We start from the raw sequence: 15,547 nt of genomic DNA on the forward strand, positions 1-15,547 counted from the left end.
TCTACACAAGATAAAAAACAAGAACACATAATCACTCAAGTAGGCCTACTTAGAAACAAACTAAGTGGGAAGTGCTAGATGAAAAAATGGAAAACAAAATAAATCACAGAAGTACTAAATAAATAAAAAAAACTTCAGTACTCCTGGAACCAACAAGACAGAATCCTAACCACACAAGACATGAACCGCATCTAAATAGCAGCCACTCCTGATTGCCGACAGGTGGAGTGTGCTGATTTTAGGAATCTGTGGTTCTGAAAGTCCGCACACCAATTAAACCTAGCAACACTTTGTCATTTGTGTAATCAATTCTCTTTTAAGTGAAACGTGTACATGCTGTGCAACACGTTTGCAGATTGGAATCAAAATGATTTGCCTTACAAGATTTTTGTGTTAAAAACAAAACCAAAAAAGTTATTAAATAAAAACAAAATAGAATGTGTTACATGAAAAAATGCTGTTATTATTTCCCCAAATATTTTGAATAAGCACATTTTAGAGCTGTAATTTTAATACTTTGATATTTTTACTCATATCAGCTCATGCCTATTCATAAATTAACCACAGGAGAGAGGAAGCACCAAGTTTACATCAGCCTTCCATAAACGTTTGCCTTGCTCAAACTTTGTGTGGCTATTAGCGCTGGCATTAGTGAATTAGACGCTGTTTATCAATGAGTCTCATTTAAATAGAGGTGGGCAATTTCTCCGCCAAATATATTACTTATTTATGTCCACGCAAAAAACACTGGCACACCGGGGCGCAATAGTACGTAGTTAATGATGAATTTCCCCATCTGGATGTGTTATACGCTCTCGGATTGCTCAATTTTTACCGGTTAGCTCAGCGCAAAAGCTACACAAGCAAACCTTTAGTGGATCTGGCCCTGAGTGTACTACTTTGCTTCAACCAACAGAGACTTTGTCCAATCACTCTCAACCAATTTGAGAACAACACTATAATTATAAGGGAAATTGAGTGACATCCATTCTCCTTTTGGTCATCTTTTTTCTGGCATTGAATAAAGACAGAAAACAGTTTGATATCGATTCTCTATCCCATTACAGATAAGATTTAATGTAAAAAAATAGAATAATACATTTTTGAATTTGTTAATCTCCCCTATAGTCAATCAAAGATGTAGTCAGATGGTCCTCCCAAGTCTCACATTATACCTGTAGAGTGTGTTTTTCATATTCAAAAAGTGCATCTCTCTCTTTACACAGGGTAACCAGGACACAGCAACACCCCCAGACCAATCCATGGCCCAGACTTACCCATCAGCCCAGTTTGCCCCCCCTCCCCAGAATGGCATTACCACAGACTTCGCAGCTCCACACCCTCACCCACATCAACACTCCCATCCACATTCACACCAGCTCTCAGCATCTCAAGACTACTCCAGGGTTCAGGCCTCTGTCAGCGACCATCCACTCAACATGTACCAGTCTACACAGAGCCACAGTGAGCAGAATGGATCAGACATCGGCAGTCAGACAGTTACCGGCACAGCCACAGTAAGAAATCATGGGATGAATGTTTCGTTAAGTTCGACATAGCTGGGATCAGCAGCCTTATTTTGGTTTGTTGTCAGTCGTGGCCATTTAAAAACATTGGATGTAACTCAGTACATGATTGTTTGTTGGTTTCCCATTCTTGTTGTAAAGCAGGGGTCACACTCATTTTAGAGCTACCAGTTTGATACACACTTCTGAAATAGCAAAGTAGCTCAAATGACTTGTGTTTTGTTCTTATTCACAACCAATGATAACTCGGAAACAATTTAAAAAAAATAACAACAAAATATTATTCATCACTATTTCTATAAATCTTTGACAATGATCACATTTTTAAATGATCACTACTATGGATCACTAATTCTACATCATTCCTAGGAAATCACAGTGTCCCATCATTGCTTAGCTATTTTTAGAACAGGCCTGCAAGTTAAAGGGACTACACCAGTATTGTAAGGCCTTCCACAGTTAACTATAGGCATGTAATGATAAAATGTTACCTTTGACACCACAGTGATGTAATTTTTTATGAAATATTAGGTGTTTTGCTGGTTTGCCGTGATATGTCAATCATTTGGCACCTGTGGGGTCCAATCACATTTGAGCAGGGGCACGTGCCAACCCGGCCTCCCCTCTAGCTCCGCCAGTGCTGTAAAGAAAGGTCTTCTGTTTTTTAATCTTTTTTTTATGAAAATATGGCTAATTATAATAAGATCATCTCTACGGAGGCTTTTACATTCTGTTCAAGCCTACAAAGACTTCTTTCTTTTATCACAAATATTGTAAAGTTATGTCCTTAAACTACTGGGCATGCGACAATACCGTTTGTTCTAGAAGAAAGAAAGGTTTTATGTATAAAAAGAAACAATAACTATTGACTGTAGCAGAAAACGACCAAGGAGGCACATTCAAATGTTGGCCAATTTATTGAGGTAAAAAGGATTGGAGATTGGAGCTGCTGTTGGGCTTCAAATTTGGCAGAGGAATGGAGGAGGTCTTAAATTTGGCACCAGACCTTTGCAACAGCATTGGGTCCAAGCCTGGACAGAGGGAACCAACAATTCCACCAGCACAGATGTGAACAAATGCAGGTGAAATGCCAGATGCTGAGTCGAGCAGAATAATATGGGCATGGGTAGCATGTTGGACCAGGCTGTGGAATTGGAAGATCCAGTACAGAGAGGTTTCAAAGGCGCCCTTTCCGATTGAAGGTGCAAAAGATGCAAAGTTGCAAACAAAGCCTTCAAAAGGACTTAGGGCCTTGATTGAACATAAGTCAGATGGGACACTGAACACCCCGAAAAACTCTTCGCCAGTACGTCCACTGTCTACTTGGCAGCCAACAGCTTGGGAGAAGGATAACGTGTACAAATAAGTCTTTCTGAAAGGCAGGAATTAAGATGTTGTTGTTCCAATCTACTTCTGCAACCAGATTATACAAACCCCAATTCCAATGAGGCTGGGACGTTGTATAAAACATAAATGAAAACAAAATTCTCTGATTTGCAAGTCCTTTTCAACTTCTATTCAGTTGAATACACTACAAATATTCAATAATTTTTAAATTTGATGCCTGTAACACATTCCATAAAAGCTAGGACATGGGCATACTTATCAACTTTGTGGAAGGGATTCTTTCCCATACGTGCTTGATGAACATCATTTGTGCAACAGTCGTGTTTTGCACTTCATAAGCACATTTTCAATGGGACACAGGTTTGGCCAGTCTAGTGCTCACACTTTTACTGCGAAGCTATGCTATTGACATTGTCTTGCTGAAATAAGATGGAAGTCCCTGAAAAAGTTGTTGCTTGGATCTCAGCAAATACTGCTCCAAAACCTGTCAGCATTAATGATCCTTTCACAAACCGAGTTTACAGTACATGGAGACTTTTTAGTCATTCCGATTGAAATCATTCTGAATGAAGATCTGTTGTAACCTGGTTACATGTGACGTGATCCATTCCGATCTGCCATTTATATGCTCCCCGCATTGAATCAGCCGCAGGATGCGTGGATATCGATCACATAATTTATCAAGAAGCTGTTCATTTGTCATTTAGCACAGTAGTTGTGATAGTTTTAACACTTTTATTGAATTACCATCTTGATAAAGAAACAAGTTTCAAGTACTTTAAAACAAGTTCTCCCCTCGCAGACGAGCTCTTGGGGAGATACCGACATTTTAGTGGGTGGAAACGACAATGTCTTGGCGCATTATGTCAAGACACAGCATGCACATGTCGCACGCAGCCTCACCATCCCGATTAAAGTGTTTACATGAGGCTCGTTCGGATTGACAAAAAGAATATACCAATCCTGTGATTCCGAATGAAATTCCATTCGGATTCAGCCTTTTCATTCCGATTGAGGGGTTCATATGGAGCATTTTCACTCCGTTTGGCCGTTTGGATTAATTCAAATCTGAATACATGGCTCTATGTAAACCAGGCTACATTGACAATAACACCCCCACATACCGTTACAGGTGGTGGCTTTTGAACTTTGCGCTGATAACAATCCAGATGGTCTTTTCCTCTTTGACCCGAAGGACACAACGGCCATGATTTCTAAAAAGAGAAATGTGGACTCGAGAGACTGCAGCAAATTTTGCATCCGTGCTGAGGTTGAGCCAAGAGAAGCCAGCTGCATTTCTGGGTGTTCGCGATAAATGGCTTAGAATTGAAGTAAATATTCAGTTTCAATTTAATTATAACTGTTTTGATTTAGTTATAACTATTTAGAATTGGACAAAATTGCTTTGATTTACTTAGTGTAGTTTTGTGTGAGAATTCAAATGATGTGAGGGGGTTGGTTTTCTTTGTTCTCTCCTTAGAACATATGAGGTGGGGGAAAGCGAATGTGTTAATTAGACCCTTTGTTTATAAGACGGCTCCTCAGAGTCTCTCTCTCCGTCTCTTCTGTAAACAACGTCGACCCTTATCTGATTACCTGTTTTCCATCTTGGGACAAAGGTGTGTGTGTGTGGGGGGGGGGGGGGCAGTTGGTCAACTGTATTGAGATATCATGTGATTCTGGGAGGGACTTCTTGAGGACAAAGGATATTACCGACGGGCGGAGTGAGAAACGACACAGATGGGAAAGGAGATGGAGCCAAAAGGCTCCAATCTCGTCTGTCCACAAATTTGTGTGATAAATCCTTAAGGAAATATCTCTTTTCACAGATCTCAGTGTATGTTTTGTTAATCAACGGCATGAACACGCAAATAGTAAGAATCCTTCATCCATCAGCTTCATATGGTACAGTTTTAACTTGCATTTGTAGCTGTAGCAACAAACAGTGTTAACTGACAATGGTTTTATGAAGCTTGAAATTTGAAAATCATTGCGTTCAGTTTTATTTACGTTATACAAAAGGTCCCAGCTCCTAAGCGGGAGACACCCGAGTTGTCTGCCCTGCTTGTTTGTCTTTCATTGGAAGATCAGAGCATTTAAAAACTTATTATGTTTTTTTTTTAAAGGTCTCGTATTATTCAAGATTTCCACATACTAAAGTAGTTCTCAAATGTGTAAAAGAAATGTCTGTGAATGCATTCATCCAAATTAACTTTGGATTTAATATTTTTGCTGTCCCCAAATCAGCAAAAATAACGATCTGTTCAAAACAGCCTCTTTTAGGGGCGTCACTTTTATGTAAATAGCTGCACCAGGTCACGCCTAGGCCGTACCCTTCTCTCTCAAAGGGGCTGGGATTTGGGCTCTGTTAGCCATGTGCTTATGTTGTGTATGGAAACGACTCGGCTATAGCGAGCAGATTTACCAATTTGAGCCAGACGTGTTGATAGACAGATGTGTTTTACACATTCGAGAACTGTTTCAATATGTGTAAAAGTGGCATAATATTTTTACCGTAAGAAAAAGCAGCATAACGCTACTACAGAGACAATGTTGTAGCGTTAGTTTACGATTGTTTAGGCAGTGGTTATTTTGCCGTAACTGGCAACTCTCCTGCGAGCGTTATTTTGCTGTGAATGTCTCTGATTTGCCCTGAATGCTTTTAGACATTTACAAGCGGTTAAGAATAACACAAATGTGCACATTTAGGCCACTGCGTGTTCGCAATGTGCAACCCGTCTCGTCGAGAGTCCTTAGCGACCATCACAAAGTCACGTCAACTAGGTGACGAGTTGCCAGTCGCAGTAAGATCGCGGTTTGTATCTTGACAAAACAATACGCAACTGCTTCATAATATCTAACCACCGTCTGTTTTATCATATCTGACCTCTTGTAACCAAACAACCTCCACACGACAAATATAGCTACCCATATTAATGTAGAAGGCTTCTCTGACTGAAAAACTCTGAACAAGTCTTCAGGTTCCTGGATTCTTCATTCATCATGTTTGAGCAGAAAAGTACCTAAAAGTAAGACTCCATTGTTGACCAATTCAGTGATAATGGTAGAGATGGTGGCAGATATTTGTGATACGTAAACTGGCACTATTGGCGACTGTAAAATTTGGGCACAATGTGTAGATCCGGAGTGGTTGACCAACTGGTTCAATCTACGAAACAAAGAGGAGTTTGTTAGAAAGGTAAAGTGACAGCAAAGAGGCAACAGTAAACAAAATAGCATTGCATTCATGCAGGTTGGAGTATTACCACACAAACCGTGTGGCGGCAACAATCCAGCAAAGACAGTTGTCAGGAAGATGATTTCATTAATTGTGAAGGATGAACCTCAAACAATGAGCTGCTTTCACCAAGTTGAAAGTCTTTTTATTCTTCCAACACACAAACGAATGGGGGCTTCATACTTTGAAGAGAAATGAGGTGACACTTCCGGTGATCAACTTAGACACTTGTTAAACACATAACAAAATTACATCATGGGTAGTTTAGATCCACGGTGTTGGCAAAAAATGAGAATAGTATTACGTATGTTATACATACAGTATATGTTATTGTACTGTTAATATGAATGACAAATATCCCACTTTTTACAGTAATATTTATATACTCCATGTGTACAGAAAAGTGAAAATAATAAAGCGGACTTGCTGATGTGATATCAGCAACTCTTTTTATTTATTTTTTTATTTTTTTCAGGAAAGCTCAGTATTGTTCATTCGATTTGATATCATCATTGCTTTCCTTTTTTTTTATTAAAAAAAAAAAATAATAATTTTTATATATATATATATATTTTTTTTTGTATGTGGGTGAGAATGTGTATGTGCGTGTGTGTGTGCGTGCGTGCGAGAGTGTGTGTATTCATCAGTTCGCCTAAAGCCTATTAAAAAAAATCCCATACTAATAATATAATATAATAATAAATTGCCAAATGCAGAAACATCAATGTAAGTTATCACGATGTGGTGGCTCTTGCTAACAGACAGAATTAAGTAACCAGAATTAGGTTAAAAAATTCTATATACGTAGACCATGTTTCTATAAATTTTGATATTTGGTTTTTATTTGAGGCAGATATATTTTCCATTAAAATGTGATTTATGAGGAGGTTAGACCATTGGTCGATATTCAGAGTTTGTTTATTTTTCCAGTTAACAAGAATTGTTTTTTTTTGCGATAGTAAGGCTACAAGTGTAGATTGAAATTGTTTATGTGGTAAGTCAATTGTTGTTAGGTCATCTAGCAAACACAAGTTTGGAGATAAAGGTATCCTACAGTCCAAAATAGCGGAAAGTTTTTCTAAGACTTTAGTCCAGAAATACATAACCGGAGTACATAACCATAAAGCATGAACATAAGTGTCTGTAGTGTTTTGTAAACATTGGCGACAAATGTCGGAGTCTGAGAGTCCCATTTTCTTCATCATATATTGAGTAATGTATGTTATGTGAATAATTTTATATTGGATAAGTTGTAAATTTGTGTGTTTTGTCATTTTAAATGCGTTTTCACAAACTTGAATCCAAAAGTCAGATTCCGGTGCTATAGACAAGTCTGTCTCCCATTTCGAGATGGGTAAAGACATTTTATCAGTATATGAAAGTAACTTATATATTTTTGAAAGTTTTTTTGTTGTTGTCGGAGAAAGCTTGTTAATATCTTTAGCTAAAACAGGCGGTTGGAGCGTACCCCGAAGTGTTGGAATTTTTTTCTTTATCATATTTTTAACTTGTAGATAATGTAAAAAAATTCCGTTTTTTATTTTGTATTTTTGGAGCAAGGATGTATATGATATAAACATATTATCTGAAAAGAGATGGTGGAGATGTGTAATTCCTTTCTGCTCCCACACACCTAAATAAAACGGTTGGCTATTAAGTTGAAAGTCGAGGTTATACAATACGGGAGAAAGCCCACAGGGCTCCACTTGGGCTTTTGTAATTTCTAGTGCCTTCCACCAGGCAGTCAGGGTGGCGGAAATCATTGGGTTTTTAAAACAATTATGTCGCTTAATCGATGTTGTAATAAAGAGTAAATCTACAAGTCTGAGGTTATTACAATCCTTCTGTTCTAGTTCCAGCCAACAGTTAGTGTCTCTGTTGGGTTGTGCCCATAGAACGATATATTGTAGCTGGTTAGCTATATAGTAGTACAGAAAATTTGGTGCCTCTAGGCCACCTTTGGATTTACTTTTCTGAAGAGTATATAGACTAATCTTTGCTTTTTTTTTATTCCAGTAAAATTTTGTAACGGCTGAGTCCAACAACTGGAACCATTTAGCCGTAGGTTTAAATGGAATCATTGAGAAAAAATATTTTATTTGGGGTAAAACTTTCATTTTAATGGTGGCTATTCGTCCTATTAGAGAAATAGGAAGATTATTCCAGCGCTCCAAGTCACTGTAAATGTTATCCAGAAGTGGAGAAAAGTTTAAATGAATTAAATCAGTTAATTTAGGTGAGATTTTTATGCCTAAGTATTTTAAATTACCTATAGGAAATGAGTAGTGTGGGTCCTGGCTTGCAGGGTTCCATGAATTTTCTGTAATAGGTAGAAGTGTTGATTTTGTCCAGTTAATAGAATAATCTGATAACTGTGAGAATTTAGTTATTAAGTTAAATACTTCCCCTAACGAAGTAGCCGGCTTTTCTAAATAAAGTAAGATATCATCGGCATATAGATTAATTTTATGTTCTGTTACCCCAGAGTGAATTCCTTGAATCCTTCTTTCCTGGTGTATGGCTAATGCAAGTGGCTCAATAAATATTGCAAATAATAAAGGGGATAGTGGGCATCCCTGTCTTGTGCCTCTCTGTAAAATAAAGCTCTGAGATATAATCCCATTAGTAGTAACTGTAGCTTTAGGAGAATCATATAATACTGATACCCAGTGGATAAATGATTTCCCAAAGCCAAATTTATTTAAAACAGCAAAGAGGAAGGACCAGTTAACTTTGTCGAAAGCTTTTTCTGCATCCAATGATATAATAACTGCCTTTTTATCATGCCGCTGTGACATGCTAATAAGGTTAAAGAGTCTCCTAATATTATTAGTAGAGTGACGATCTTTAATAAAGCCTGTTTAGTCGCTATGAATGACTGTCGAGATTACTGTTTTTAGTCTAGATGTGAAAGCCTTAGTGATAATTTTAATATCAGTGTTAATTAGTGAAATCGGACAGTAACTTGATGGAAGGGTGGGGTCTTTTTCTGGCTTTAATAAAAGTTTAATTGCTGCTGTATTCATGTGTGGGCGTATGTAACCATTAGTTTTGATTTCTGTTATATCAGCAACTCTAATAGTGATGATATGCTTGCATGCTGTCTTTCCTTACAGTTTGTTTGACTACACTTGAATCAAGCTAGCTCGAAGCTTAGCAGGACCAATTTTGTGAAATTACATACATACCCATCCAAAAGTAACAATGAAGCCAAGTGTTTTTTGTTTGTTTTGTTTTTTGCTGTAGACTGAAAACATTTGGGTTCGACATATGACACTCAGAACATGATTATGAGATAAGAGTTTAACAGTTCAGCTACCAGTTTAGTTTTACTGGATTGTAAACATAATTTAGAAGAATTTACTTGTAAATGGTTGCAATACCCACATCAAGTCCATCACAAAACTTTGGCTTCCTTTAATTGTTGTACTTTTCCAGGTTTTCATTGTAACCTCTTTCAGATGTTTTCTTTGGGGCTTCATTATCTCGTGTTTAGCAGGTAACATGCATGCTCTACAGCATTTTGGTCTGGAGATTAACTTGGCTAGTCTAAAACCTTGCATTTTTTTCCTCTGGTGAGCTGCTTTGTTTTGGGTTATTATCGTGCAGCATGACAAATCTCCTGATCGGTGTGGTTGTTTTCTCAATTCAACTAACAGATTTTTATTTTTATTTTGTTGCTGCCATCATGTTGAACAAAAAAGATTAGCGAGCTTGTCCCACAAGCTACCATGCATGCCCAAGCCATGACATTTCCTTCACAGAACTTATTATTTTCTTGAAGAATTATATACTGTAATACACTTCAAATTTGAAAATAACTTCTGTGGTGAATGTGTTGTCGGCCAGTAGGCTAACAAAGTAACTTTTTGAAGGAGTACATTTTTATTCAGTCGCAAATAAATCCATTAAAAGTAAATTAATCAGAATTCTGTGCTTATAACTGTATTAATTTATGTTGTGGGTGTGCTGTTCTATAGAGTGCCTGACATAGAAGGAAATAAAAACAAATGATTTAAACTTGACATTATGCCCTTACGATGACTGTAGTTATTTTAATTAGTGGGTTCTCTTCAATGAGCATATTCCATGTAAAAAAAAAAGGGAAAAAAAACAGCTTAGAGCTCCTAGACCTGATTAGAGGAGGAACAGAAATGGCAAGACCAAGTGGAGAAACAGACATGAGGAGCAAATGGGGAAGGCATGATCAGGAGATAAATAAAAAATATTCAATAACTCAAAACCAAATGCACAAGTAATGACACTTGTGTAATGTCTTTAGAAGAATTGTTCTGAGACTCTAAATGGTATGGGGGAAAAAATCACAACAATCATGGTTTCATGTATTTTGATATTTTGAAAAACTTCTTTATTTTAAGTTAAGCTTACAGTATGTTTTATGGGGGATCAATGTGTATGATTCTTTTAGCAACCCTAACCCAACAAGAATACAGTATAGTATAGCATGTAGTTAAAGGAACAAAAACACAATTGTCAGCAAAAGAAACATCTGGAAGGCTCGTCGGTTTTCCCTTCCAGTCTGGCCGTCTGCTGTGCGCCTTCCCCCACATCAAGTCACTGCTTTATTTTTATTTTCCTCTCCTCATCTTTGCAGCCACGTCCCACTCTCTCCCTTTTTCTCTTTCTTGCTCTCTGTCTCATTTTTCCTGGGTGTAGCTTTCACTCACCACACTTCAACTGTTTCTGCCTGCGATGAGTAAGATTCCCAAAATAACATGAAAGCAACAATAACAGCTGAAAACAGCTACTTGGTGATATTAATACACAAATTCCATGTCTGCTGTAACTGGGCCAGAGTTATGTATTATTTTAGGATGCAGATGAGGGCTACACACTGATAAAGTAGCCAACATAAGAGGACAAAACCATCAAAAATAAATGCAGTAACTAAGCAAAAATACACTATATGTCTTGATATTTAATAAGACATTAAAGTTCATGCATAATTAAAAGTAATACACAGAATCATTCAAATATTTAGCCAAGCCTACTCTTAAAACTGTAAAAATGTTTCTCATGTCAGTACTGCACCACAGACTATACAATACAAAAAAAACACAGACCCTTGAACCTTGCCAAATAATTCCAGCGAGTGTGGCTAAAGCAAGAGGTTCCTTGTTTTGATGGATAACCATTGCAACTTCAAATCTTTACTGTATCAAATGTGTGTGTGCGTGCGTGAGTGCATGCGGGTGTGTATATTACAATGTAATACTGCTGTTAACATCTCTGCAGAGCAACATCTATTCAGAAACTAATTTTAGTCACAAGTTTCCATGTGTGCAGCAATGTCCTATTCATTCTGCTGACTATAGCTGGATCTGTATCAATTTAAAGTCACAATACAATAAATGCTAACAGCACCCCAATGTGTAAAAGGCTCTGGCTTTAAAATGAAGTGAATTGTCAATTTGATAGGTTGGATGCAGTGACCTTTGTGCACTTTTAATTTACACTCGGCTTAGGTAATTAAAATTAGTGCATATTCTTGAATAAGGGCTTTAAAGTAGATGACAGACAGACAGACAGACAGACAGACAGACAGATTGATAGATAGATAGATAGATAGATAGATAGATAGATAGATAGATAGATAGATAGATAGATAGATAGATAGATAGATAGTTTAGACTTTTCTTTGTAAATCAGCATGCACAGTATATGCACACATACTTTATACATGACATCATCTGATCTGTTTATTGTGTGACATCAAGCCCATCCTACATGAATACTCTTTGTAAGAAAGAAAAAAAACTGCATACTGGGGAGAACACTATATTCCGTCAATTGGTATGAGTTAAAGTTTAATATGATATATCTACTTTATTGTGTCTGTCTGTCTTACATGCTCCCAAAGTAGAACAAAAACAGACAGAAGGTTAAATAAGGGGCAGAAGTTACACAAACTATATTTTTTTCCCATTTCTAATGTGTGCATCTAAATGTACTGTATCTCACAAAAGTGAGCCCACCACCTCACATTTCTGTAGTCAGTGTACAGTTTATATAACTGTATTGTTCCCTTAAAAAATAACTCAAAATACTGCCATTAACAGCTACATCCCTGGCAACAAAAGTGAATACACCCCTAAGTGAAAATATCAAAATTGTATAGTTAGTCCTTTTCCTTCCCCAGCAGACAGATTCACTTGGAACAGACCTTGCCACAGCCGGTTAAAGAAGTTGAGTGCACATGCTCAGTCACATCCAGAGGTTGTCTTTGGAACTGCAGAGGTTGAAGGGGTGCAGGGACTGGGGTCAGCTTGTCAGTGCTCACATTATACGCCACACACTGCATCAAATTGCATGGCTGTCATCCCAAAAGGAAGTCTCTTCTCAAGATGATGCACAAGAAAGCCCACAAATTGTGCTGAAGACAAGATGACTAAGACATGACTTTGTGGAACCATGATCTATGGTCTGACGAGACCAAGATAAACTTAATATGGGAGATATCGTATCACTGGAAGATACTACATTTTCTAAATAAGTAAAATTTGAATATTCATTAAACACAGTGAAACAATGAAAAGGCTTTACTTCACATCATCACCTTCCTAAAATACTAGCTTTTTTTCAGAAAACACAAAATAACTGATCCATATATTCTATATAGTGTATTATATTTATGAATAATTTCATTCCAGGGGTAAAACTGAATCTGTCTAACTAAGGATGCAAATAGAAGTGGCCCAGAGATATGTGTATGGTAAAAATAAATAAATGAATAAATACAGTGCAAATATATGTTGGTGAAAATATGACTTGGGGCATTATTTTACAATGGTGACAAATCAAGCTCACTGGCAACAATGTTTGCTATAGTCTCAGCTTGATTTCACCAACATGCCATAGAACATGCTGCCTCAAGCCTGTCCTCACTTCACATATCAGTTTCTGGTGCCAAACAAGACGAGATCCTCCGTGTGTTTGTTTGTTTTACGTCTTTGCTGCGAGTGTAGGCGGATGTTGTCACCACCAGTGAGCTTCGCACAGATGGCATTTGTGGCTGTGTTCGTGTGCACTCCTTGCGTTCCCATGTATACTTAGGTGTTGCGTGCAAGACTCACAGTCTGCTGGCCTTATGTTGCTTCGTTTTTTTGTTTTTTATCACACCCTCTCGCCCCCACATATACGCTGTATTTTTAGATGGCTTGTAGCCTTGGACTGTAAGCAGAAGACAGAAAGAAAAGACATAGATAGGAGAGCTGTGAATGGAAGCATTGTTGTATGTGGACCTGCAGCAGCAGATTTTTACTTTACCTTTTTTTTAACACAACAAACAGCTCAATTCCCAAGTTTTTGAGGTTTGAGGAACATGCATGGGGGTAGTTAAATGCTTTTTAATTTAGTTTTAATTTCTTTAGAAATATAATCTTAACTCATCTACATATTATTATAAATTTTTTGTAACTATGAGAAGCTAGCAAATTTTGTGATGCCGTTTTATTTAGAACACCCAATATTTCTTTAGAATGATTAGAGCCAGCCATTGACAGCATTTTAGAAAAGACTTATTGCTAATACTTAAGAAAATCGTGAAGACAATTACATTCTACTTGATTTACTGAAGGGTTCAGTTGTGCAAAATGGTTCCAACCTTCTTGCAAGAATAACTGTTTTATTTTTTTTTTTAAACATATTGTATCACATAACCATTTTAAGAAATTAATTTTTAAGGGTTGATACTTTATTAATGCACTTCGGGTTCTGTATGTTTAATATTCTAAAATTTGGGCAGAACAAAAGCGCTTAAGTCAGATCCATTTATTCAAGCAGTTAACTTTAGCGTAATTCGCCCTTTGAAACAGACACAAGATTTCTGTATAGAGCTGTAACTACCCAAATGAGAAAATTGCCAGGTATGCAGCAGTTAAAACTACAGACTCTCACACACACACACACACACACACACACACACACACGTACGCATGCACGCACACACGGAACACTTCTGGTTTTCATTGATCTCACTAACGTTAAGCAACAGGACAAAGATGCTGCTGTTGATGCTCATTTCTATCATCTCAATGCCGTCGGATCAATAATCTTAATGGATCAACACCCGTGTATCTGATTCTGTTCTGTTCTTATATTCATATATGGCCGGATGTTGTAAAGTACCTTTCTATATTGCTCTTCCCTTTTTTTGAACTTGTCTCCTCTTTTATAATACAGTATACTCACAACCTAAACGCATTTTGGGATTAAGGCCCGCCACACATTGAGCAACCAACCGAACACAATTGGACAGAACAATTGCAAACCAATTTCAGATGGTGGCTCCCTGATGCACACTTACAGACGTGCTGTGATAAAAAAAAAAACTGTGACCGTGGTGTTTTTATCAAAAATAACATTGTGAGGTCCCACATACTTGCATCTATACTGTATTGTTTTTTTATGAATCTAAAAACAACATGGCTTTTTTGCCCCGGCTGCTGTAGGGATAGTTACGTAAAGAGAGGATGTAAGACATGTAACAAACACATAATGGATTTTTGGTTAGCCGTTACATCCATGACATTGCAAAGCAGTTAACCTATGATTCAAATTTGAATCTGCAAAACCATTTGTTGACCGTCAGCCACTCAGGAAAACTAGAAGCAACAGACCAGTCACAGTTGGTCGTGTCCCTTGGTGTGTGGTGGTTCAAACAAACTTGCACTTAAGAAAGTTTAGTAATGGAATAATAAAAAACAAAACAGAGACCATGACAAAATACACGTTTCTTTTTTTTCCTCATTGAAATTGTTGCCATCTTTGCGATTTGGTAATGGATTGTTTTCTCCAGCAGACAGACGATCCAGCACAGACAGATAGCCATCCACCGACACAGACTGTACCTGAGAGCACAGACAGCAAGGCCCAACCCAAAAGACTTCATGTGTCCAACATCCCCTTCAGGTTCAGAGACCCAGACCTCAGGCAAATGTTTGGCGTGAGTACAATACATTCAGGTTCCGTTTTATTTATTGAATAAAAAGACATGTGGTACTCTTTTTGTTGTTAATTTGATAGTGGTATGTAGAATATTGCTACGTATTGCTTATTAAGTAATCACTGTGTTTTCTTTTTTAATAACAGCAATTTGGCAAAATCTTAGACGTGGAAATCATCTTCAACGAGCGTGGTTCTAAGGTCTGTGGGTTTTTTTTCTACCGATAAGTCTAAGGTGAAACATAAAAAAAAGAAAGGAATAAAAGACTACTGCATATTGTTAAGCCTCAATGTTTCCAATTTTTCAATGTCATACAATGAACTGCTTCAGTCCAGAGCAAAAAGATTTACTCAATGATAAACTAACACCATTAATGAGGAACAGCATTTTTGTATTGATGAAGATATTTTATATTCCATATTGGTTGTATGTCTTCAAAGATAATTAAATATTTCCCCTTTCAATTCAATT

At 37.3% G+C, this 15,547-nt stretch overlaps 1 protein-coding gene across 7 annotated transcripts in view; it reads left to right on the forward strand.

The window, feature by feature from the left end:
* The window catches only part of rbfox1 (RNA binding fox-1 homolog 1), a 351,722-nt gene that overhangs the window by 298,362 nt on the left and 37,813 nt on the right, over nucleotides 1-15,547 (forward strand). For 6 of the 7 annotated variants that reach the window (XM_077556739.1, XM_077556743.1, XM_077556742.1 and 3 more), the window contains 3 exons: nucleotides 1,227-1,517; nucleotides 14,930-15,076; nucleotides 15,223-15,276. In XM_077556739.1, coding sequence (XP_077412865.1) covers nucleotides 1,227-1,517; nucleotides 14,930-15,076; nucleotides 15,223-15,276 — 492 coding nt within the window. The remainder of the gene's footprint in view (nucleotides 1-1,226; nucleotides 1,518-14,929; nucleotides 15,077-15,222; nucleotides 15,277-15,547) is intronic. The other variant, XM_077556737.1, reaches the window with a different exon arrangement.

This window comes from Vanacampus margaritifer, chromosome 2 (genome assembly GCF_051991255.1).
Source record: "Vanacampus margaritifer isolate UIUO_Vmar chromosome 2, RoL_Vmar_1.0, whole genome shotgun sequence".
Classification (NCBI taxonomy): domain Eukaryota; kingdom Metazoa; phylum Chordata; class Actinopteri; order Syngnathiformes; family Syngnathidae; genus Vanacampus; species Vanacampus margaritifer.